Below are 23,964 nucleotides of genomic sequence, written 5' to 3' on the forward strand. Positions count from 1 at the left end.
AGTGATATGTAGATAATTTCATTTTCTTTATTTTTTTGTCATATACTAAACTATTCAATAAGATTATTTCGTAAATATTTTTTCTTTTATATAAAAGAAAACATAATATCAATAATGATATGAAGATCAATAAATTATATCAATACATTTTAATATAAGTTGGATTCAATCTCAATTAAAATTTCAAAATGTGATTAGAGATCACTCGAGTTAATATTATTAATTTTAATTTTTTTATTAAATAAGGTGGTACTAAATAAAAATAAAAAAAAACAATAATTAAACTGTTTGAAGTTTATCTTTCTCTTTTTCTTTTAATAAGTGAAAAAGAATAATCGATCATAAAATTCAATTTGAACAGTAAATATAATCATTCGAGATAATATTTATATTAAAAATTTATGAATGATGTGAGTTTATTTTCTATCATGAAAATGGGTAATAAACTTACATTTAACTACGAATTTATTTTCAATCCTAAAATTTATATAATCGCGATACCTAACTGGGCCTTCGAAATGGACATGAAAAGTCGCTCAAATGATTTGTGGGCTTTAATTTAACTGGATGGGCTGAAATTGAGCCCAGGCAAGCCCATTTCATTATTTCATGTCAAAAACCCTAATCTTAACAAACTTTTCCCCCACCGTTATAAAAGCCGCCTCCCCCTTTCTTCGCGAAAACCCTCGAGTTTCCGCTCATAGAGAGACACAGGACAAGAGAGGGAGAGAAGAAACCAAACCATGGTGTCTTTGAAGCTCCAGAAGCGGCTCGCCGCGAGCGTCCTCAAGTGCGGGCGTGGCAAGGTCTGGCTCGACCCTAATGAAATCAATGAAATCTCCATGGCCAATTCCAGTAAGTTCCTTGCCTCGCTAGTTTTTTTCTCCTTATTTAATTCATTTCTAAATATAAATCGGAATCTGTGAATGCAATATGATTTAGAATATAGATCCTTGTTGCTATTGTTCGTCCTTGATTGTTTAGGGTTTGCTCGGTTACGTAGAAAACGTGGGAAATGAATGATAGATTTGGGATCTGAAGTTCTACTTATTCATAGCTGGTAGATATAGTAACAAATTTATAGAAATGTTGTTTGCTCGAAACGAGTTCTGTAAAATTAAAAAAAAAGGGCTCCGAATTAATTTTTTTTGCCTATTTATTATTGTGAAACTTTGGAGTTTTGTCCATTTTTGTTCCAATGAATCTTAAATTGAATGGGTTGTAATTTTGGGCGTTTCACGTTGTGTTTCGTGTCACTTTGTGAAGTAGCTTTGGCTTTTGTTATGTTTAAATCAAGCTGTTAATAATTTGATTACTGTTTGCAGGGCAGAACGTTAGGAAACTGGTGAAGGATGGTTTTATCATCAGAAAGCCTACCAAGATTCACTCCCGTTCTCGTGCACGCAGAATGAAGGAGGCCAAGAGAAAGGGCCGACACTCTGGATATGGTATGATTAATCCATAATTCAGAAGCATATATTTAATGTATTGGCTGCAAAATTGGGTTCTCTTTCTTGCTCATAGTTGACTGTAAGCAAGGCATAATGTCTTCTTTATGCTTTCAGGTAAGAGGAAGGGTACCAGGGAGGCAAGGTTGCCGACAAAGATCCTCTGGATGAGGAGAATGCGTGTATTGAGGCGTCTTCTCCGTAAGTACAGGGAGTCCAAGAAGATTGACAAGCACATGTACCATGACATGTACATGAAAGTCAAGGGTAATGTGTTTAAAAACAAGCGTGTTTTGATGGAAAGTATCCACAAGTCCAAGGCTGAGAAGGCAAGAGAGAAGACACTCTCTGATCAGTTCGAGGCCAAGCGTGCCAAGAACAAGGCAAGCAGGGAGAGGAAGTTGGCCAGAAGGGAGGAACGCCTTGCACAGGTAATTTGAACATCTGTTTTGATTTATATATCGATATTGGGTGGGAGAATGAATCCTGTGTCTTGTATGAAGTTAAATGTGGTAGGTTCATCTGTGTTTTTGGTTTGGGATGCTTCTAGTTGGTTACTTTGTGACCTTATCTTTTGGTTTCTTGACCATACAGGGACCTGGTGAGAAGGCAGCACCTGCATCTGCACCCCAACAGGCTGTGTAAGATTGCATGATGATATTGATGCGTTGTTGTTTTATCTGTTTCAACAGGTCTAATTTAGAGTTCTTTTGATTTTTGCAGGGAAGTTAAGAAATCGAAGAAGTGAATGAAATCATGAAGATCGCCAAACTTTATATGTTAATGCCTTTTGTTTTCTTTTTAGGAGTTTGTTTGCAAAACTTTGTTTTCATTTATGTTAAAAATTTTAATTATAAATTACGGAATTTTGGAAACCTGGGAGCTGTTATGTTGGATGAAAATGTTTGTGATATTAGTTTATTGTTGAATTACTATGCATAACAAATGTTGCTTATTACTCTCCCCCAACCCCTGCCGTTCAACTTTTGCTAGTACAATACCTATATGCTTGATCAGATGCTCCGGCGAAGGCTTGGTTGAATTTCCCAAATCAAGAATGGCCGACTGGGTAGCCACAGGCAAGTAAGTAAACATTGTACCACGTTTCTTTATGAAACTATGAGTCCAGTTCTACCTTATCTGCATCCGGGGGCTGTAGGTATTGCTTGATTCAATTGAGTCATAAATCTTGTATCGGTTAGCTGTAGGTATTGCTTGATTCGATTGAGTCATAAATCTTATATAGGTTATGTATTAAAATGGGAATTGAGTATTTAAGTGTTTGCATGGTCTTAAATTGACGAGGATGGTGATAGAAGGTTGTGGCTGTCTTGCTCGTAGTATTGTCTCGGGCAAAGTGGGAAAAGGATTGGCAATTTGTGAGGATCATGGCCACGAGGCCCATGCCTCCCGATAACATCAAATGTTAATAACAGTGGGCCTTTTTCATAGGACACGTAAAACGGCAACAAATGCTGGGAGGGCAGAAAGACAAAATTCCATTTTCAAGATCCCATGGCGATGCCAGTGCTGCACCCCCTTGTCATTTTCTCTCTTAAAAATCGTGGTCTCTTTTTTTCATTGGTCATGGGAGGATCCGAGTCCAACCCATTCTAATCTAATCTTAACCGATAACTACAATGTAGTGGTAATTCTAAATGATCAATCTCTGTCCTGTCTTGATTATTTAATTGGAGCAATATGGTGTGTATTAAAATTATTTAATTTGGTACTTCTTGTCTAACTTAGTGAATGTAAGGTGAATAATCGGTAAGTTTGATAGGTTTAATTTAAAGAATTTATATAATTTAAGAATATTAAATAATATTTCAATCCAAATAATGGTAATGAAACTGAATTGATTGAATTTTCCATTTAAACCAACTAATACTCCCTCTTAGTTAATAGTTATTAACTAATCTTCTTATTGTGAGATGAAACCAGCAGCCTTAAGATAGTAGTTGAATGAATTAACCGCCAACCGCCAAACCAAATTATCTACTGCAAGGTTTTTTTGTATATAATTAATTTCAGTGATTTTGATTTTCAAAAGCCCAAGGAATGGAGGCGTAATCAATAATCACTTGGGCGCATTAAATAATGTATACTTAAAACCGCCTCAAAGACATGGTCCGTGTCTTAGACTTCGGACCAACCGGAAAACCCGACAAACAATTTCCAGATTCAGTCGCACAGATTTTTCATTTAATTTCTACGTTCCAAACGAAGACAAAAAACAATACCATTCAAAAGGCCAATTCCGTCTCTCCCTCTCCTGTCTCTTCCTCTCAGAAGCTCTGGATCTGAATTCCCATTTCTTTTTCTCGAAGTCGATCTTCTTTTTTTAGTATTTTTATCAGATCGAACGGAAATATCAATTAATATAAATGGCGTCGGAGCAATTGATGTCCGAAGGTGGACCACGGTACTACCAGATGCAATCGGAGCCGTTACCGTCGATGATGTCGTCGTTCTTCTCGTTCGCTCAAGGTGTCGCTCCTGAGTCGACTCGGATTTTCGATGAGTTACCTAAAGCCACCATCGTCTCCGTCTCCAGACCCGACGCCGGCGATATCAGCCCCATGCTCTTATCTTACACCATCGAATTCCAATACAAACAAGCAAGTTTTCGTCTCTTCGTTTCTTCAATCAATTCTTTCTAAATTTGCTTTGTTAGTTTCAATTCGAGTTGAGTATATGTTCGATCTTACTTGCTTTTATGCTCGTTTCTGCGTTTTGATTCTTCAGTTTAAGTGGCGGTTATTAAAGAAAGCTTCACACGTTTTTTACTTACACTTTGCTTTGAAGAAACGATTGTTTATTGAAGAAATTCATGAGAAGCAAGAGCAGGTCTGTGGAGAAAACGACGATGATCATCTGTGCTTTTGCTGCAATTTGAAATTTCTGTTATTAATAACTGTTTACTTCTTAAGGTTTAGGATTTTGATGTGGTTTTCACTCTGAATATTATTATTATATTAAAGGTTAAAGAATGGCTTCAAAATCTAGGAATAGGAGACCATACGCCAGTTGTGCAAGATGATGATGAACCAGACGATGATGCTGTTCCTTTACATCATGATGAAAGCGCTAGAAACAGGTGATCGTTATTACCGCAAAATTTCAAATAATAGAAAAGAAAATTTAACCCATCGTGCTTATGACTGCTTTTTTTTTTTGTTCTACTTAGAGATGTTCCTTCAAGTGCTGCTCTTCCAGTTATTAGACCAGCCTTGGGAAGGCAGTCTTCTATGTCTGACAGAGCAAAGGTTGCGATGAAAGAATATCTGAATCACTTTCTTGGAAATATGGATATTGTTAACTCTCGAGAGGTATGCCTTCGACTTTTCCACAACATGGTGATAGCATGATGTGTCCGTGGCAATCATTTGGTGTTCATTTACATGCATCTTCATAGGTATTAGACCTTTCTTTGGTATACTTTACTATGCCTAGAAAATAAACCAGGTAATTTCAGTTTTACTTTAGTTACTATTGATGTGCTGAATTTCCCCTCATGTATTTGTGTTGAAAATAAATGATCAAATTCAACTTAGCTTTCCTTTTTTTCATGCAATGGAATCATGAAGTAGATGAACCTTATTAATTGCTGGTTCAGTAAAATGTAAGTCAATAAATTGAAATTGAAATGATTATGTAGTCGTAGTCAGAGTTCTTAAATTCAAGTGCCATGGATTTACATATAGAACTTAGAACTAGGAATGTGGTTACTAACTGCTATGTATTTTATGTTCTGAGTTTTTTTGCTCAATTTGTGCTTTTTTATTGATTGTATTAGTATCTCTCTCAATTTTCTTGTAGGTTTGCAAGTTTTTGGAGGTTTCAAAGTTGTCATTTTCACCAGAGTATGGCCCTAAGCTGAAGGAAGATTATGTAATGGTGAAGCATCTACCAAAAATTGCAAAAAATGATGATTCTGATAGATGCTGTGCATGTCATTGGTTCAGTTGCTGTAATGACAATTGGCAAAAGGTAGTGTGATCTCATTTCTGAAAGCTCAGTCTATATTCAACTTAAATGCACTTGTTTCAGAGCATATGTTGCACCTGCATGTGGTGCAGCAAGTACTAGTTGCCTCTCTTCTCTCTCTAAATATTCTTGGTAGGAGGACAACTGGCATAATAGTGTGCCTTTTTTGTGCTTCAGCATGGATCTAAATTTAAGAGGTATCACTTGGTCAGCTGTGCTGAGTTCTGGAGAATATGCATAGGAATCTCCTACTGTCCTTAATGGGTGATATGGGTTAAATTAAAAAAAAATTATAGGATTTGGGAAGAGAGTTTTGAGATGGAATTATGGTTGTCATATATTGATTCTTATGCTTGCGAATTTTGGTCTAGTTTTTTTGGTGTTATTGGATTGTACCTTACTGAAAATGTTCGATTTGTTGTACCTTTCTCTTGCCATATGGACAATAGCTCTCTGGTTTGGAGCATAATATAACACTCCTTTGCCATCATTTTGGATATTTTCACATTTTTAGTTTATTTAATTGACCTGTGTTTTTCTATTCTCATGTCTAATGATCGTATACAGGTGTGGGCTGTACTGAAACCTGGATTCTTGGCCTTGCTGGGAGATCCTTTTGATACTAAACCTTTAGACATAATTGTTTTCGATGTATTACCAGCCTCAGATGGTAATGGTGAGGGCCGGGTATCATTAGCGGCAGAAGTAAAGGAACGTAATCCTTTACGCCATGCTTTTAAGGTCAGTAGAATATGTGCTGCTTGTTCTGTGGAAAATTTCCCCCCTGGTGGGCACATTATTATTTACATTTTACTAGTCATGTTAAAGTTTAAGTAAGATGCATACTAAAATAGTTCTTCAATTAGAAACCTATGGTGATATTTCTGCCATTTTAAAAACATATTGAATCCTAAAGGTCATGATCATTAAACTATTATTAACATCACATTAGACATCAACCTTTAGGATTAAGACAAATTTTTGGGTTTTTGGATTGAAGATTTTATTGAGGGTATAAGTTTTCTTTCTACACATTAAAAGAATTATTTATCTCTACAATGGTGGGTTAAGTTTTATGTCTGATGAATATATCTAGAGAAATTCACTTTCTAACAGATAATTGGGAACTTCAAAAGGTCACATGTGGAATCCGGAGCATAAGGTTAAGAGCGAAGAGTAGTGCCAAAGTTAAAGATTGGGTTGCTGCTATTAATGATGCTGGGCTTAGGCCCCCTGAGGGTTGGTGTCATCCTCATCGCTTTGGCTCTTTTGCTCCTCCAAGGGGTTTGACAGATGATGGTAGTCAGGCTCAATGGTTCATTGATGGTAGGGCGGCTTTTGAGGCTATAGCTTCGTCAATTGAGGAGGCAAAATCAGAGGTCTGTCCTTTCTACTCTTACAGGTCAAAATGGATTGTAAGCAAACTGGTTTTTCTATTCTTTAGCATAAAAAGCTGTTGTATGATTTTAAGATTCATGCAGATATTTATTTGTGGCTGGTGGCTTTGCCCAGAATTGTATCTACGCCGTCCTTTTCATGAGCTGGCATCCTCCAGGCTCGATGCTTTGCTGGAAGCCAAAGCCAAGCAAGGGGTTCAGGTATTGTAATATTTCATTTATTTATTTCTAAGAAATCCATAAATAAGTTTCATTTTTGTGCAAATCAAAAAAGGATGTTGAATCCTTTACTTCATCAGACATATCATCTTGTTGATGGCTGTGTGTACAACTGTACATGAATTTGGACACAGATATCAAGGTGTAGATGGGTTAACCATGTATTGCTTCTCATTTTTTCTTGCATTCCATTTTGTCTTTCAGTGAGCTTATTCACTGTTTGACGGTTGAAGACTTATGGTTTTATTTGGAGCCATCTAAATTTTACAAACCTGATTTAACTATTACATTCATGTTTTTAAAACAAATTAAATATCTGCTCTACTATATAGATTTCTGTCGACTCCTGATGTAGAAAGTTGAATGTTAGCTAATTTGTTTTTGATTATTTACTTGAAGAATGATCTGAATATGTCTATGACTGCAGATATACATCCTTCTCTACAAAGAAGTTGCTCTTGCTTTGAAAATTAACAGTGTCTATAGCAAGAGAAAGCTTCTTGGCATTCATGAGAATGTGAGGGTATTGCGTTATCCTGACCATTTCTCTACTGGTGTCTATCTATGGTATGCATTGCTTGGATAATTGAGTGTGTACAGGCATTTTAGTTGTAACCTTTTATCATTATAATATATTGGATCTTTTCTGACTTTGATATGGATTTCTTTTACCTATAGGTCCCACCATGAGAAACTTGTAATTGTTGATAACCAAATTTGCTTTATTGGTGGACTTGATTTATGCTTTGGTCGGTATGACACATTTGAGCACAAGGTGGGTGATAATCCTCCCTTAGTATGGCCTGGAAAAGACTACTATAACCCAAGGTAAGCTTTAAGCAAGATTCTCCTTTGAATGTTTGATTAATATTTTTCAGAATTTTGATTCTGAATTTTGACTTATCCATTCATTTTGGCCTTTGATGAACTCATCAATTGTCAGTTATCATTAGTTTTTATGTGCTCAATTTATGCACCATTCTGTTTTAGTGTGATATTACCATAGAACAGTAGAAAAAGACACAATTACAATTTGTGATTGGATTTTTTGGCTGATAGCAGTGGCAACTTGCTTCTGCTTAAAGTATCTAGCGCTTAGGTTTTAGGCTTGTACATGAATAGAAGTTGCCCAACAGTTTGCTGAATTCGAATGGTTCAATGGGGTAACTCTGAAGTTTGTTTAAAGAGATCATCAGTTTCAAACCCTTCAAGGGTATGTGTTTGCCCATTGTGCGTCTTCCCCCCCACCTCCCCTTTCCGAGACTATTATGTTCTTGAAAAAAAGGGGTAAATATTCATGGTTATGACTTATGAGTAATTATGAGTTGGTTTGAAGCTGGCTTGCAGTAAATGTGTAACAAATTTTGCAACTTCATTTTCATCAGGGAATCTGAACCAAATTCATGGGAAGATACAATGAAAGATGAGTTGGATCGAGAAAAATATCCTCGAATGCCTTGGCATGATGTCCATTGTGCGCTCTGGGGACCACCTTGTCGCGATGTAGCACGACATTTTGTTCAGCGCTGGAACTATGCCAAGGTCCATACATATTTAGAATTAGTAATGCACAGTATTAACTTTGTTATTTAACAAAGATGTGTGTGTTTCTTTCAGAGAAATAAAGCTCCATATGAGGAAGCAATTCCACTACTTATGCCTCAGCAGCACATGGTGATTCCACATTATATGGGAAGAAGCAAAGAGACTGACTCTGAGAGTAAGAATATTGAGGACAACAATAAAGGCATTAGAAGACAGGATTCCTTTTCTTCTAGGTCATCTTTACAAGATATTCCTTTACTTGTGCCTCAAGAGGCTGAGGAGTTGGATAATTTCAGTGGGTTTCCAAAGTTGAATGGGCTGGACTCTACTGCAAGCAAAAGTGCTTCTTTTGCTTTCCGAAAGTCCAAAATAGAACCAGCAGTTGCAGACACACCAATGAAAGGGTTTGTTGATGACCTTGACTCTTTGGATCTTCATTTGGAAAGATCTTTGGATGTAAAAAGGCAGCCTGGAAACAAAATTTCAGATCCAGAATGGTGGGAAACACAGGAACGGGGTGATCAAGTTGGTTTTGTGGATGATGCTGGACAGGTTGGTCCACGTACTTCATGCCGTTGTCAGGTGGGTTGTATTCTCGTTAAGACTTTGAATATTTGTATCTGCCTCATAAGATTGGTTCATGTTTCTGGATTTTGATATCCCTATTTCTTAGTCTTATTTTCGAAAGCACATATTCATTGAAATTCATGTCATATACTTTGGTAGACAATAAAGTACTGCTAGAAGACAATATATGTGTGTGGGGGGGGAGGGGAGGAGACAAGAAAATAATATCATCCAGGTCATAATATTGGATCACACCATGAGTGCTATACGTTTGCAGCCATGCCTGATGTGCTTTCAACTTTTGCTAATGAAAGGACTATTATCCATCCTCTGCAGTTAGTTTGGGGTAGATGCAATGATGATATTAGTGTGATCTGTCATTATTTCTACCATTCTATTTGACCTTCTTTTCATTTGAAATGAGACTTTCAGCTTGTAAGGAGTGACAATCAGTGATGCTTTATATTTTCAGATTATAAGGAGTGTCAGTCAGTGGTCGGCTGGAACTAGTCAAATAGAAGAGAGCATTCACTGTGCTTATTGCTCCCTTATTGAGAAAGCAGAACACTTTGTTTATATAGAGGTATATGCTGATTTTTAGTCTTTTACTTTGCATTTCATTATGAATCATGTAATTACATGATGTACTCTCCTTACTTTGTTTCATTCTTGCACAACTTTTCCAGAATCAATTTTTCATATCAGGCTTCTCAGGAGATGAAATTATTCAGAATCGCGTGTTAGAAGCATTATACCGGCGTATTATGCGGGCATTCAATGATAAGAAGTGTTTCAGGGTTATTATTGTCATACCACTGCTTCCTGGTTTCCAGGTTTTAATTTTTGGCCTATACTCTTTTAACTTGGGATTTCAGATAATAGTATTACGTTTGGACTAATTTTAAGTTTAACAGGGGGGTCTTGATGATGCTGGTGCAGCATCTGTGAGAGCTATAATGCATTGGCAGTATCGAACCATTTGCAGAGGACAGAATTCAATATTGCATAATCTTTATGATCTTCTTGGCCCTAAAACTCATGATTACATATCTTTCTATGGCCTTAGAGCATATGGTGAACTTTTTGATGGAGGTCCTGTCGCTACCAGTCCGGTATTCTCTTGCACTGATGCTAATATTTGCCAGTTCTGTTTAATTCTCTTTACAGTGGCATAAGATGTCATAGCAACTTATCAAAGAAAGTTTAGCATGCACATTTTTTGATAATTATTTGTTCCTCTGTATCTGCAGGTATATGTGCATAGTAAAGTCATGATAATTGATGACTCTACAGCCTTAATTGGATCAGCTAATATTAACGATAGAAGTTTACTTGGCTCAAGAGATTCAGAGGTATCAGTGCATAATGGAACAATTCCACATTTTTATACCCTTGACTAAGATATGACATATCCATATCACATCTGCAAGATGTTTGATGTCACAACTGATATTTCAGATTGCTGTGCTTATTGAAGACAAAGAACTAGTTGATTCACAGATGGGAGGAAATCCATGGAAGGCTGGAAAATTTGCTCTGAGTCTTCGCCTCTCATTGTGGTCTGAACATCTTGGTCTTCACCAAGGAGAGGTTTGTGAGCCATCCATCATCCATTTTTAGCTGTAGTGGCAGACCAGTCATGATTTTATAGAATGTCTTGTGTCATTCAGCTGATAAATTTGTTCTTCCTTTTCCTTGTTGTGCGCCTCAGATAAATCAAATAATCGATCCCATTAGTGATTCGAGTTATAAAGATATATGGGTTGCAACTGCAAAGGTGACAATTGCTCAATAACCCGATACATGCATATTATTTCGAATAAAAAGGATTACCATCTGTAACTCTTTAACTCCCAAGTAACAAAAATCGAATGATTTATATGACAGATGAATACAACAATCTACCAGGATGTGTTTTCCTGTGTCCCGAGTGATCTCATACATACCAGGTACAACTCCATATCTTTCTTACTCCTTTCCTTTTCTCTTTGGTTACCCTATTACTGCACTAACTCCATGTACGAGATGAACTTGCCAGGCTTGCGCTCCGACAAAGCATAATGTTTTGGAAGGAAAGACTTGGGCACACTACGATCGATTTAGGAATAGCCCCTGAGAAATTAGAATCATATCACAGTGGAGATATCAGAAAAACAGACCCCATGGATAGATTAAAGTCAGTGCGAGGACATCTTGTTTCTTTCCCCTTGGATTTCATGTGCAAAGAAGATTTAAGACCTGTGTTTAATGAGAGTGAATATTATGCATCTCCTCAAGTTTTTCATTGAGTGGGGGAGATTATCGAAGCCCCATTTTTTCGCTTCAATCGCATAAAATTCCTCTGTTTTTTTTTTTTCTTACAAATTTGCTTCTTATTTTTTTAACAAATTTGCATAGAAATCATAGAGAGAAAAAGAGAAAGCTGACTTCATTAAGAAAATGTATATTTCAATCATTCTTTGTATAAAATTCAACACCATACTTTTACATCTCTGATTTATTCTCAACTACGAAGATTCTGTATAAATGTCTACACTGTCTCTTGCATCTTGAAGCTTCTTTGCTCTCTCATCTTCTCCCTCGTAGTGATGTTAAAAACAAGCTTTTCCCCTTGCAAGAACATCCACAAGGACCATCACAGGACTTTGTCTATATCCGTTCTGAGTCGATTGGTTTTTGTCTGAGAAGTCTCTAGAAGGAGACCGTTCCCAATGCATCCCCCGGTACAGGTGAGGAGTTTGGGGTTGGGATCCCATGCTCGGTTTTCAGAGTTAATCCTTCTCTCGAAGTTTCGGATCCATTTGGGATAACGTTGTACAGGGGTTCAATTCTGATAGTTGCAAATCATCCACAGATTTTGGAAGTGCCGCATGCAATCAGCTACAATAATTCGGGTCACTGCTTTTCCTTTTCGAGCATGCTGGGTGTCGGCTGAACCAAGGCCACAAACTTCTGGCAACGAAAACAACATCCACTACAGAATTCCTAACCGAGCTCCCCACCATTTTCTTAAATTGGCGATTGAAGCATCAAATTATTGTGCTGGAAGAAAGACATCCAAAAACAACTTACCATTGGGTCAAACAATTTTTTTATGCTCCAACAAATCTTTATTATTTTCTCTCGTTTATTCCTCAACTCTCCAATATTCACATTTTGACATTGTTTCTCTTCTTGGACCAAGATCTAGTACTCTGAAATTGGGTCCCAGGGCTTGGATTCCACAATCATTCCTGAATCATTGTCCATCCCACCACTATTATGTGGTAGGAAAGACTATTATCAAATAAATTTAGTACGTGGTACAAAAATTTTGGTATTATAAAATTTTCTTGACCAAACTGATATCGCAAAATTTAAATGATTATAGAATAATAAAAATAGACATTATATCGTATGATACGTTAAATATATAAAAATTTTATTGAATTTTTACGTTAAACATAAAATATCTAGATACATATAATTATGTAAAATTAAAGCAACTTTCTCAATCCAGCAGTGAATTTTGTTCTAAGGGTCTCAATCACGCCTCTCACTCTATGGTCCCTAAATTCGGCTGGCTAACTGGCAGCCATGTGTTTGGTGTTTCTCGTTGGGGCTTGGAAAAATAAAAAATAAAATTATCATTCTCTTTTAAATGCTATTAATTTATTCATAGTGGCTCATAACATTATTAATTTAGTTATCTCCGTATTTTTAACGTACTAATGCTTTCACAATCACTGCTTCTATTAACTACTCCTTTGATTAATACTATTTTTATCTCCAACCATTTTCATCCATGAAAATATCTTATTTAATTACTGTTCATTGATTTGTTCATAAAAAAAATTTATAAGCTTCTGACCGACCTTCTCATTGTATATTCTTGTTAATCGAAATCTTTAAAGTTTAATTTCAATCTTGTTTTCGATCTTTAAGCTTCCGATGTAATATTAAATAATAAGTTTTAAAGTAGAATGTTTAAAAAATAACGAGTTTCTTACTTGTTGACATTCTTAATGATGTTATGTTTTGTATGAAATTGTTTTTCAAAATGTCCAAACTACCCATTGTTTTTGCATTATTCAGCAGTAATATCAATGACATTTTGGTCCTTTTGATGCCCTGCTTGCTTTTTGTGAAGATATACATTACTTACGTACACTAGGCTTGCAGTTTTGTTGGACAAAAACAAATGGAGTACAAGCAATTCGAGACTTCTTCTTCTCCAAGAATCAGCCGGGTTCAATCAGGTGACGCAAGATTCCGGCCATCGACATCGGAGTTACCAAGGAATCGTGTGGTTTCAGCCATATAGCTGATCGTTTTATTGAATCAAACCCCTGGAAAACAAGGTATATGACATAGATATATATAGAGTTGATCGTTTTCTTTCTTATTCTACATTTCTTGGAGAGTTAGGCTGTCAGTTATGGGATATGAAAGATGAATTCTTTGAATGGAAAATGGAAAGCTTTAAAGGTATTCATGCAGTTAAAGAAAACTGAGATGGTAAATTTTTCTGTATGTTTAGTCATCTTTTGTTGGTAAAACCAGAAGGAGTCTTTCGCTTGTTGAATCAAGGGGCTGAAACAAGAAAATAGAAGCGATGGTGCTTATCCCATCATTTCTCGATGGATTGGCAAGAACAGTTTCGATCAAGAAAGGGAGGAATGGTGGTCAGACGGATGTTGGAAGAGAAGCAGCGGAAACCATGGCCAAAGATGCGAAGAAGAATGAACTGATGAGGAGTTCCTCTGGTACAGTCAAGTCCATCAAGTCGAGCAATTTTGCCTCCGTCTGCTCCAAGAGAGGACAGAAAGGAATCAACCAGGACTCCGCAGTGGTCTGGGAGGTATATATAAAGCTAAACTTTTAAAGATCAGTTTCTTTACATTGTAAAGAGCTGTTTTGTTGGTTTTTTGGGTTGTTCCTTCTGGTTAATTTGATGAGTATGGTTTTTTCCTTTGTAGGAATTTGGATGCCAAGAAGACATGATCTTCTGTGGTATCTTTGATGGGCATGGACCTTGGGGCCATGTTGTAGCCAAAAGGGTTAGGGAATCAGTGCCTCCTTCTTTACTATGCCACTGGCAGAAAAATCTTGCCTTGACCTCCCTTGGTCAGGAATTGGACACGGAAGTACTGAACAGAAGTATTCATCAGTTTGATGTCTGGAAGCAATCTTACTTGAAAACTTATGCTGACATTGACCTTGAGCTTAAGCAGCATCCTGGGATAGATTCTTTCCGTAGTGGGACTACTGCCTTGACAATCATCAAACAGGTAGGTACACACAGGTTAGCAATATATAATTTCTCTTTTTGTTCATAAAGAACCTACCTAATTTCTTCCTGTTGGATTTCTAGGGTGAACATCTTGTAATAGCAAATGTTGGGGATTGTCGGGCGGTCCTGGCAACCACCTCAGATGATGGCAATTTGGTACCACTCCAGCTTACAGTTGACTTCAAGCCTAACATCCCTGGTTAGGACTCTCTCCATTTCTCCCTATGATTTAGCTAGGACCCTTTTTCTCACAGCTTTTAAGGATCTTATTTCTTGATTATGTTGATGCTAACAGAGGAGGCTGAAAGGATAACACAGTCGAAGGGTCGAGTCTTTTGTTTAGGAGATGAACCCGGGGTGTACAGGGTCTGGATGCCTAATGGGAACACACCAGGGCTAGCTCTATCAAGAGCCTTCGGTGACTACTGTGTCAAAGAGTTTGGGCTCATTTCTGTGCCTGATGTGACCCAAAGAAACATAACAAGCAAAGACCAATTTGTCATTTTAGCAACAGATGGGGTATGCACCTTCTTCCATGGCAGCTCCCTTTCTCTTTCCTTCTCATTTTCTTTTGCCTTGTAGTCAAAGAAGAGCGAGTAATCACCCATGGTTTTTCCTTTTTTTTTGGGATATTCTGCTTAGGTGTGGGATGTTGTTTCCAACCGAGAAGCAGTGGAGATTGTTTCTTCAGCAGAAGATAGGGAAAAATCAGCCAAAAGACTGGTTCAATGTGCCATCCGAGCATGGAAATATAAGAAAAGAGGCATTGCCATGGATGACATGTCGGCTATCTGCCTTTTCTTTCACCCCACGTTGTCTCGAGAGGTCAACCTCGTCAAGGCCTCCAAAAAGGCTGGAATGAAGAAACTTGCCTAACTGCTTGTTGGCCATTGCCTTTCTATTTAGGTGATTCTATCTGTTAGCTCTATTGTAGCATATTGTGTATGGATGTAAACATGTTCGAAAGAGCTCATAAGCTGCATCTGCCCCAGCAGATGCTTAAAGTTTCAAATGAAGATCCAACTTTCATTCAATCTCTCAATAATACGAGATACATTATGTCACGTTAAGTACTTAATTTCATATCATATAAAATAAATAAGAGATTCTGAAAAATTTATAAACGTAAACGTTACACATCTTATCAAGTTAATTTTTTGAAAAGAACGTAATGATCTCGTGATAAAGTGGTTTGAAAACAAATACGATTCACGTCAAACACCTTTAAATGAAAGGCAAGCAAAGTAATTTTTAAAAATATTTATAAATATGGATGTTATACACTGTCAAATTAATTTTTAAAAAAAATAATGATTTCGTGACATAATGTATAATATTTATAAATTATTATTCAAGCATATAATGTCACATCATAAATATATAATAATAAAAATTTATAAATCTTTTCAAATTATAAATATTTATTTATCGGAATAAGAATATTAATAAATTTGACCAAAGAAGAATGTTAAAGGTGTAATATTGTATTCACGAGCCCGTCACGTGACTTCTGTTCTACTTCGAATTGACAAAAACACCCCTATCCTTTGTCCAATTGCCAACTTTGACCAATCAAAAATGGGCCGTCGGCCCGTCTCAACATAAGCTCCAAAGTCCATGCCATCTCGCTCTCGGCCTCTCTCCCATGTCCAATTCTCTCTTTCTCTCTCTCCCTCTCTCGCATCCACCCACACTCCCGTGTATCCGCGCGTTTAGTTTACGCGCCACCACTCTCTGTCCGATCTCTTTCTTGACCCCAACCTCTTCCTTCACCGCCCGCCGTAAATTTCTCCGGATACCTTCTCCGATAATGAACTCCAACTCGAAACTCGCCGAGACTCAACCAGAGCTGACTCAGCTCGACGACTTGTCCGATTTCGAGAAGCTCCTGTCACCGAGCGGTCACATCTCTATATGCGGCTTCGGTTCCCTCCTCTCCGGTACGTACAGTTACTTAAGCTACCAATCGTTTTGATGATCGTCACCACGATTCATTGATCATCGCTTTATTGATTCTCGAGAGCAGAACGGAGCGCAAGAAGTACGTTTCCGAATCTGTTAAACTTCAGAGTGGCGAATTTGAACGGATTTAGGCGCGTTTTCGCTCACGTCGCTCCAATTTTCTTTGACCGCGGCATCGCCAAGCTAGAAACCAAGGTTTTTATCCTATGTTTGGTTGCTGAGAAAACGATGAAAATGACTTAATATCATTTCCTACTTATTTGGAACAATTTTAGGTGGAACAAGTTGAACTTTGATGTAATTAATTTCAGGAGATATCAAGCTTAAGTGTAGAGCCTTGTGAAGGGGAGACCCTCATTGTTACAGTATTTGAGATTCAAAAATCGGAGGTGTTTCTTTCTTCTTTTTTCAAAATTTTGAATATTTGAGCTGAAAGATTTCATCTTCTACATATATGTGTTGCTCTGTAAGTCAGATTTCAGCTTTCATGGAAAGGGAACTCGAGTTCCGATTTCTAGCTGTAAGTTCCTTGGTACTTGGTTTCATGCTTGGCTATCCATTTTATTGCTTCAATGGTTATTGTGGATTTCCTTGTTTCTCTTACAGGTCTTGCCTGAAACACTTGATGGGGAGCCCTTTTCCAATCCTGCGGTGTGTGAAATTTGATTAATTACTTCTTTTCATGGCATTATGATCAAAGGGTTTATATGTTAGGTTGAGTTCTCAGTTTTTTTTTTTGGTTTATTTTTGTTTGGGATATCAACGCAGGTGCTTTGCGCTCGTTATAGTGATGAGGAATTCTTTCAAATTAGATGCAAAGGTAGCTTCTTGACTTCACTGATATTACAGTTATGGTGGGTGCATGTGACTCTGTGATTGTGAGGGAAAGAAAGGATGGATTGTTATTAGTTCTTGATAGTGCTTCAAATAAAGGATGGATTGTTATTAGTTCTTGATAGTGCTTCAATGGTGTTTGTAACAAAAGCTTGTATCTTTGCACAGGAAGTAAGGACATTTATTGCCAGCATTATGGTCGATACAACATCGATAAGATTTGGCGAGATGATATCTTGCCATGCCGTGTTTATCTCAGACACTGGTATGTACTGATTTTTCTATGAATGCACATCTTATTCTGTAATCTTACAACCGTATAACCCTTGTGTTGAGTAAGTAACACAATGCCATTTTGGAGAAAGTAGTGAGTTGTCAATCCATTAGCAAATAATTAGCTCACTGCTTAGTTTCGAGATTGTTCATAAAGCCATCGGAACCCTTTTATATCCTTAATGCTTTGATGTTTGATTCAATGAATGTCAGCATACGGTCATATGAATTAGTATCCAAGAAAATATTCATGGATTTCCTATGCACTGAGTGTTCTGGTAGGACTAGGTGCATAGAATTGCTCATCTGTTCTATCTTGCTATGCTATTTATAACTACTGATACTAATGCATTGATTTGTTATACTCCAGTGTATTGGCAGCTAAGAATCTTAGTGATGTTGCCTACAACAACTTTGTGGATCATACTTTTCTCGGGGACCGAACAACCACCATCCGAACATATTTGGCAACAACGGGATCAGGCATCATGGAAGAGGAGCCTCCGGAATCTCTCAAATCTCGCTATGGTGGTTAATATAAAACAAATTGACAGGCTATCCCTTTGAAAGGCTGTTGCATTTTGCCATTACAAGCTGCAACCATATTTTGGTGCTGACCGCCAAAAGAAAATTGTTTCAATGAAATCGTTCTTTGCTTCATTGTTGCCCCCTTCAACTGGCCTAGGGGCCAAACTAAACAGGGTTGATTGTATAACTTTCCAAGTTATCGTTCAAAGTATTCTTATGTCTTTGAGGTGGGAATTGAATCCTGTTTCTACAGTCTTAACATCGAGAAGAAAACTTGGAAGTATATCACTGACTTATTTCCCAAGCTTTTTACTCAAGATTTTGGCCGAATTCCCATGTGAGACTTACCAAGAAGACATCCGGAAATTTTAGAGGTTTAAGGAATTTTACAAAAATGCCCAGTTTTACATTTCAGGAAATATTTGGAAGTTTTTATGGAAGTTTGTGAGCCCAGCCCCAAGGGGCGTGGCTTCCAAAAATTGACGGGCAAGTCCCACCTAAGTAGGGCAGAACTCACTCGCCTTGAAAGAGTGTGTTCGATGTACAAGGTGTTGGCACGACCCGCCGTCTCTATACGATCATTGACGAGTCACCCTCCACCCCTGACAGGACAGGATACGATCATTCTAGGATCCCCATGCAATATCTATAGACCGAGCTTTGCTCCTTATGTTCCAAAGTCTGTCGATGTGGGAATTTGGCTCCTCACGCGACTGGGTCAAGCTCCCACATGCAAGTGAACAAGGAAAATTAAATATAAATATAGCTAATTGAAAGACCTTGAGTCCTTTTATATATAGTATATATAATCTCGTATTAAACGTGTATATAATTATTAAGTCACTTGAATTTAAATTTTTTAAAATTATATTATTTAAATTCAAAAAATTATTAGATTAATAATGTTTAGACTCGAATTGCTATAAATAATATATGAACATATTCAGTCTAATGTGATTTTCGCATTACATTTCTGAGATCTTAAACTTATTAAATGAGTCTTGATTGTAATTGCGACAAATACAACTTTTTGAAAATAATGTAATTTTACTTCGAGAAGTTACTGAAAAAGCTATAAAACATGAAAAATGTGCAATGAGATTCTTTTACTACTATGTTATTCAATCTTGTAAAACTTCATAGCTACACGCTTCATCTTTTTCAAGTTCACTAATTAACAATTCCATCATTTTCTTATACATGGGCATATAGTGATCATTAATCATTGTTCTCGATAGCCGGATCTTACTGTACAGTTCTCGAGGTGTTTCATATATACCGACATGCTCATCGTTGGAACCATCATCGTCTAGGTTAGCAGCGTCAGAGGATGATGGTACAGAAACGATATGCATGACCCTGCCCGGAGGATAGAAGCGCAGGTTCTCTGAGGCATCCGACGAAGGGATGGTATTTTTACTTTCCGATACATCAGCAAGAACATTCTCCTCTTCTGTAATTTCTTTCGCCACGGCTGCTTCTTCTGCACGGGCCTGAAGATCGACTTCACTCTCCTGCCTCTTGAGCTCCTTCTCTAGTTCGTACCACAACTCACCACCAGTGATTTCATCCGCCGAAGAAGTAGCAATAACTCTATCCACTGCGATCAGGGCTTCATCTTCATCTGTGTCATCACGCCCTGAACCACCACTGGAACTACATTCCACTTTGGTTTGTACTCGGTCTATTGTAACCACTTCAGTCACAAGGGCTTCAGAACTTCTTTCAGATATTACTGAACCTTCAGTCATATCATCCCCTTTAGGACTCAATGCTGGACCCACATTACGACGGCGGGGACCCATACAAGACCATGAAGATAGAGATGAGCGGCTTCTGACAACAGCTTGGGCGACATTCTGTGCACCCTTCATGACAACCTAAAGTTTAAAAAGAAGAAATCACCCATCATATCCAAAACCGGAATACCTCATGAACATAAAATTGAAATGTGCATCTAGATTCTTAAACTCATCAAGCACTATGATTAGGAGAGAAGCTCAAACTACAGGTCAACACTTAAGGAAGCCCCTATATCAACATGCAATTTTTATCAGACAATGGAATTGCACATCTCAATAAACCAACGAATATGGAGGATCTCATTAAACAGGGAATTATCAGTTTTACCTTAGTGCTGCTAGAAACTGGTCGAAGAAGAGCACCAGCACCAGCAACTCTGGCTTTTGCACTAGCTATAGAGGGAAGACGAGAACCCAGAGCAGTAGCAGAACGGTAAACAACATTAAGGACCCTAGTACGTTCAACCTGATCCCGCAAATCATTTAACCAGGACGATGCTGTAACCTGATGATAACAACTTTTAGGTAAGGATCCTCATAGCATGGTAGATTCTAACCATAATAAACAATTGTTTTAACATTTGTGTTCTATTGAGGAGAAAATAGAAAACACCTCGGTGCGAAGGTCATCAACTGATGAAGCTGAAAATGTAGGCACTAAATCAGACCCATTGATGATAGTTGTAATGAAGTGCTTGCCTGACTCTGCTAAATCCCATGTCATACAGGCAGCTGTAATATAAAAACTTTGAGCATTTAGAGAGGAGCAGTATAAATTTAAAAGGGATAAAAAAGCCTCATTAAGTACATCTCATTAGAACCTTTCCGCAAAAGGAGAGCTTGAAACACAATTTCAACAACATAAAAATTAAAGCCTTCCACATCTATCTCCATTCTTTATCTCTTACAGGACTATACAATTATCATCCATACATCAAAATTATGAGTGAGAAGGGCAAGTCCAATTAGGCTATTTGTTGTTGACAGAATACTTCATTTAGAAAATGGGAAAACACATCAATAAACACATTGAGAATAGCGTACTTATGAAACAATAATATGCTGAATCATTTACCTGGGGCAAATGTAAAACAAGTGCTAGAGGCAAATTCTTTCTGTTCACGAAGAATGTATGTTAATAATGCCGCTGTGCCGCCTCCAAGCGAATGCCCAACAATCTGACAATGAAACGAGACATTAGGTAAAAGATTTATAAATATAGGCTGGCAAATTATGTGCACTCATTATATCACAAAAGTACATAATTTCAACCGCAAGACTACTGAAACGCTTAACAAAAAAAAGCAAGATTACTAAAACAAAACTAAGAGGAAGGAACCTACAATTAAGTTCAAGAAAGCCAGACATCAAGGACAAAAGACCAACAGTAATTAGGCATTAGCAAAATATACACCATGTAGTTGAGAAGATGAAGAATCATAATTTTGGGAATTACAATGACACTAAAAATTGCAAAAGACATTGTTTATGTTGAATCAATAAGACAACTCTACACCTAAGTAGCTATGAAAATACAGGTTACAAATATTTGCAACGATTATGACTTTAAATTGAATGATTAAAAATTACCTTGACTTTGTAATCAGGATATTCACCAAGGGCCTTGAGCAGGCAAGGAGCACTGAGCTTTGCAATCCAACGAGCTGCAGCAACCATTCCGCAGTGAGCATATCCTAAAACAAGATTGCTAATCCCACCATCATGTAAAACTGAATGGTGGAAAGGCACCACTGCACCAGTTGCTGCTGTTAGTGTATCTTTAACGCTATGAGTACCACGAATCAATAGAAGGAAACACTTTGAATTTTTATCACGTATAATTGTGAAAGCAGGCTTCAAAAGCTGCAAGAATTATTCCAAAAAATAAATTAATACCCTAACAGAAGAGCTAGATCTGCAGTATTACACACGAGAACAGATGGAATGAACGCACACTACACAACTATCCTCAGTAACACAATATTTACTTCATAAAATCAACTGCTCAATGCCAAGTTGGATTCCTAATAAACCAAAAGCAAATGGAAATGGTAAAAGAATCAAGCTGGAGGAGAAGTTGTCAACAATCTCTAAGGCTACCTTGACTATGGTGAGAGGTAAGCCATTTCCACAAAGCCTAAGAAATGGGAATTCCACATGGATATACTAGCCTACATCAACCACGAACAAAGATGCTCCCTTGGTTCTTAACTTCCTTACTTTACCTAAGTTTGATAAAAATGGTTAATCTTTTACGCCTTTCTCTCATTCTTTCCCCCACAACTAAGTCTCGGTAGATATTTTACCTGGCACATAAGCTACAATATTCATTCAGTATTCCGATTGGTTATCACAAGAAGACTCCTAACATTGGACCAGCAAGAAAACAATTAGCTGACTAAGTCTTCTTAACGGACTGGTAGGCCGTAGCATGCTCAATTCATCAAACAATAAGCTGCCCTTTAAAATGTATAGCTAAAACAAACGAAGAAATGCTTTGAAGAGGGTAAACGTACCCCAGCTTTGGGCTTGTGAAGAAGAACATCTTCCAGTGAGAAACCGGCGGATTCTAAAAACACAGGAAACGGCTTCTTCGAGAAAAGCATACAAAGAGTTAACAACCTTAGCAGATTATTCAACTCCTTTTTAATCTCTTGGCCTTTAAGTTCCACACAATTATTTCCAGCATATACACTCGCCACTTGCAAATTTCCCTAACAAATAAAAAAAAAAAAAAAGAACGTTTTTTAAGAACAAAATTTTTAATTTTTACCTAAAAGAATTAACTGAAATTAAGCAAGCGCGTGCAGGAAACGTACCTGCCTCCGCATAAGATAATTGATGCCAAAAGCCAAGTCGCCGATTGGCCATTTCCCGAGAGTCTCCGAGTAGGTGAATCTCAGAGTCTCCGATATCGTGGCGATTGCTTCTAGCCACGTGGCAGGCGCTTGAACTGGTCTTCTTGCTATTCTCCTCTTCACCGATCTGCTCGATTTCGATAAATCTTCGTCTTCGTCTTCTTCTCCGCCTCCTCCTACACCTTTGGCTGCAGATTTCCTTAACCAGACGTAGTACAGTACCACCACCGCCCCCGCCGCCGTCGCCATTGTCCCCGCTGCCATCGTCTCAGCTTTCCAGATCTCTCAGGCGATGAAGCAACAGATTCAAGATCGTCCAATGTACACAATCATCCCCCCGCTGATTCCTCCTCCACAAAAATCAAAACAAAATATAAACTTTATTTATACTACTAAAAAAAAAACTAACTTTACTTTAAGTTAGTTNACCTCTTTTTCGTTTAAAGTTGTTGGAAGTTGCAGAGGAAAGAGAAGAAGAAACCATTAAGGAAATGGAGAAGCTCGAATGACTAAAAAGGACTTAAACTTTTAAAAAATTGACGAGAAAAGTGCCGTTTCTCCAGCTGAATCAGCGAGGGCTTTTTTGTTCGTTTGCCCATTACAAGTAGATAGCAGTTGGGGGGGCGCGCACGTTAGGCATCCGTTGAGCAACTGAATTACTAATATATTAATTTACTTAATTAAAAAAAAAGAAGGGTCGACACGGTGAGTTTTATTCGAGGTGGGGTCCATCCAAGGGCCCACGAATTGGCTGGATCCAACACAGGCTTATAATTGAATGGGGCCCCGGCCCATGAATCGTGGGGTTAATGAAGCTGCAAAAAGAGCCCCAAATTTGTGGGGCTGTGGGCACCGAAAATTCTTTTTTATTTGAAGGTCCTTTTCAATATTTTATGTGGTCCAAGCTTTGACTCATGTTAAAAAACATAAATGTTATTAATTATAGTTCTTTGGTTCTTTTATTTATTTCTTTTTTTTAGATTTCTAAATATAAAATCATATCTTCTATATATTATAATTTTTTTTTTCATATTAGAAAGCATTTAACTCTGTATTATTAAAACGAATTCAAATTTTAGTATAAAATATATTAAAATTGAAGCTTTGGTCTTAATTTCCGTAAGTGACAAAAGAAGTATTTTTTTGGTATAATATTTTATGAGAAGTATATTAGAATAAAATAAGATTGATTGAAGACGACATTGAAACGACTAGCGAAAAAGTGGAAACATAAGAGCGTTCAATTATTCGATAGTTGCTTTCTTGTTA

At 37.4% G+C, this 23,964-nt stretch overlaps 5 protein-coding genes across 8 annotated transcripts; 4 read left to right on the forward strand and 1 right to left on the reverse strand.

The window, feature by feature from the left end:
• On the forward strand, nt 642–2,406 carry LOC18603557 (60S ribosomal protein L19-1). The gene is made up of 5 exons (XM_007035602.2): nt 642–855; nt 1,326–1,448; nt 1,566–1,879; nt 2,043–2,089; nt 2,172–2,406. The coding sequence occupies exons 1-5, from the start codon at nt 744–746 to the stop codon at nt 2,194–2,196; spliced, it is 621 nt and encodes a 206-aa protein (XP_007035664.2). The 5' UTR covers nt 642–743; the 3' UTR covers nt 2,197–2,406.
• Nucleotides 3,547–11,713, forward strand: LOC18603558 (phospholipase D zeta 1). Its single transcript, XM_018119954.1, has 20 exons — nt 3,547–4,069; nt 4,197–4,298; nt 4,433–4,548; nt 4,639–4,780; nt 5,271–5,441; nt 6,006–6,179; nt 6,575–6,817; nt 6,920–7,036; nt 7,482–7,621; nt 7,733–7,882; nt 8,440–8,596; nt 8,672–9,181; nt 9,639–9,749; nt 9,853–9,999; nt 10,081–10,278; nt 10,417–10,518; nt 10,625–10,756; nt 10,878–10,943; nt 11,054–11,115; nt 11,205–11,713. Exons 1-20 carry the CDS (start codon nt 3,836–3,838, stop codon nt 11,452–11,454), a joined length of 3,324 nt encoding a protein of 1,107 aa, XP_017975443.1. The 5' UTR covers nt 3,547–3,835; the 3' UTR covers nt 11,455–11,713.
• LOC18603559 (probable protein phosphatase 2C 41) lies at nt 13,314–15,472 on the forward strand. 2 transcript variants are annotated; one of them, XM_018118652.1, is made up of 6 exons: nt 13,314–13,506; nt 13,686–14,006; nt 14,125–14,436; nt 14,520–14,637; nt 14,734–14,957; nt 15,081–15,472. In XM_018118652.1, the coding sequence occupies exons 2-6, from the start codon at nt 13,761–13,763 to the stop codon at nt 15,312–15,314; spliced, it is 1,134 nt and encodes a 377-aa protein (XP_017974141.1). In that variant the 5' UTR covers nt 13,314–13,506; nt 13,686–13,760; the 3' UTR covers nt 15,315–15,472. The 2 variants fall into 2 exon arrangements, with proteins under 2 accessions (XP_017974141.1, XP_017974142.1); XM_018118653.1 differs by having other exon boundaries at nt 13,320–13,506; nt 13,709–14,006.
• On the forward strand, nt 16,053–18,320 carry LOC18603560. 2 transcript variants are annotated; one of them, XM_007035609.2, is made up of 8 exons: nt 16,053–16,378; nt 16,465–16,595; nt 16,712–16,789; nt 16,876–16,920; nt 17,007–17,051; nt 17,169–17,220; nt 17,403–17,499; nt 17,878–18,320. In XM_007035609.2, exons 1-8 carry the CDS (start codon nt 16,084–16,086, stop codon nt 18,041–18,043), a joined length of 909 nt encoding a protein of 302 aa, XP_007035671.1. In that variant the 5' UTR covers nt 16,053–16,083; the 3' UTR covers nt 18,044–18,320. The 2 variants fall into 2 exon arrangements, with proteins under 2 accessions (XP_007035671.1, XP_017974212.1); XM_018118723.1 differs by lacking the exon at nt 16,712–16,789.
• On the reverse strand, nt 19,118–23,087 carry LOC18603561. 2 transcript variants are annotated; one of them, XM_018120348.1, is made up of 7 exons: nt 22,661–23,087; nt 22,354–22,551; nt 21,428–21,700; nt 20,913–21,015; nt 20,451–20,569; nt 20,166–20,342; nt 19,118–19,915 (listed from the first exon to the last, which is right to left on the reverse strand). In XM_018120348.1, the coding sequence occupies exons 1-7, from the start codon at nt 22,706–22,708 to the stop codon at nt 19,157–19,159; spliced, it is 1,677 nt and encodes a 558-aa protein (XP_017975837.1). In that variant the 5' UTR covers nt 22,709–23,087; the 3' UTR covers nt 19,118–19,156. The 2 variants fall into 2 exon arrangements, with proteins under 2 accessions (XP_017975837.1, XP_017975836.1); XM_018120347.1 differs by having other exon boundaries at nt 22,657–23,087.

Source organism: Theobroma cacao, chromosome 4 (genome assembly GCF_000208745.1).
Source record: "Theobroma cacao cultivar B97-61/B2 chromosome 4, Criollo_cocoa_genome_V2, whole genome shotgun sequence".
In the NCBI taxonomy this organism is placed as follows: domain Eukaryota; kingdom Viridiplantae; phylum Streptophyta; class Magnoliopsida; order Malvales; family Malvaceae; genus Theobroma; species Theobroma cacao.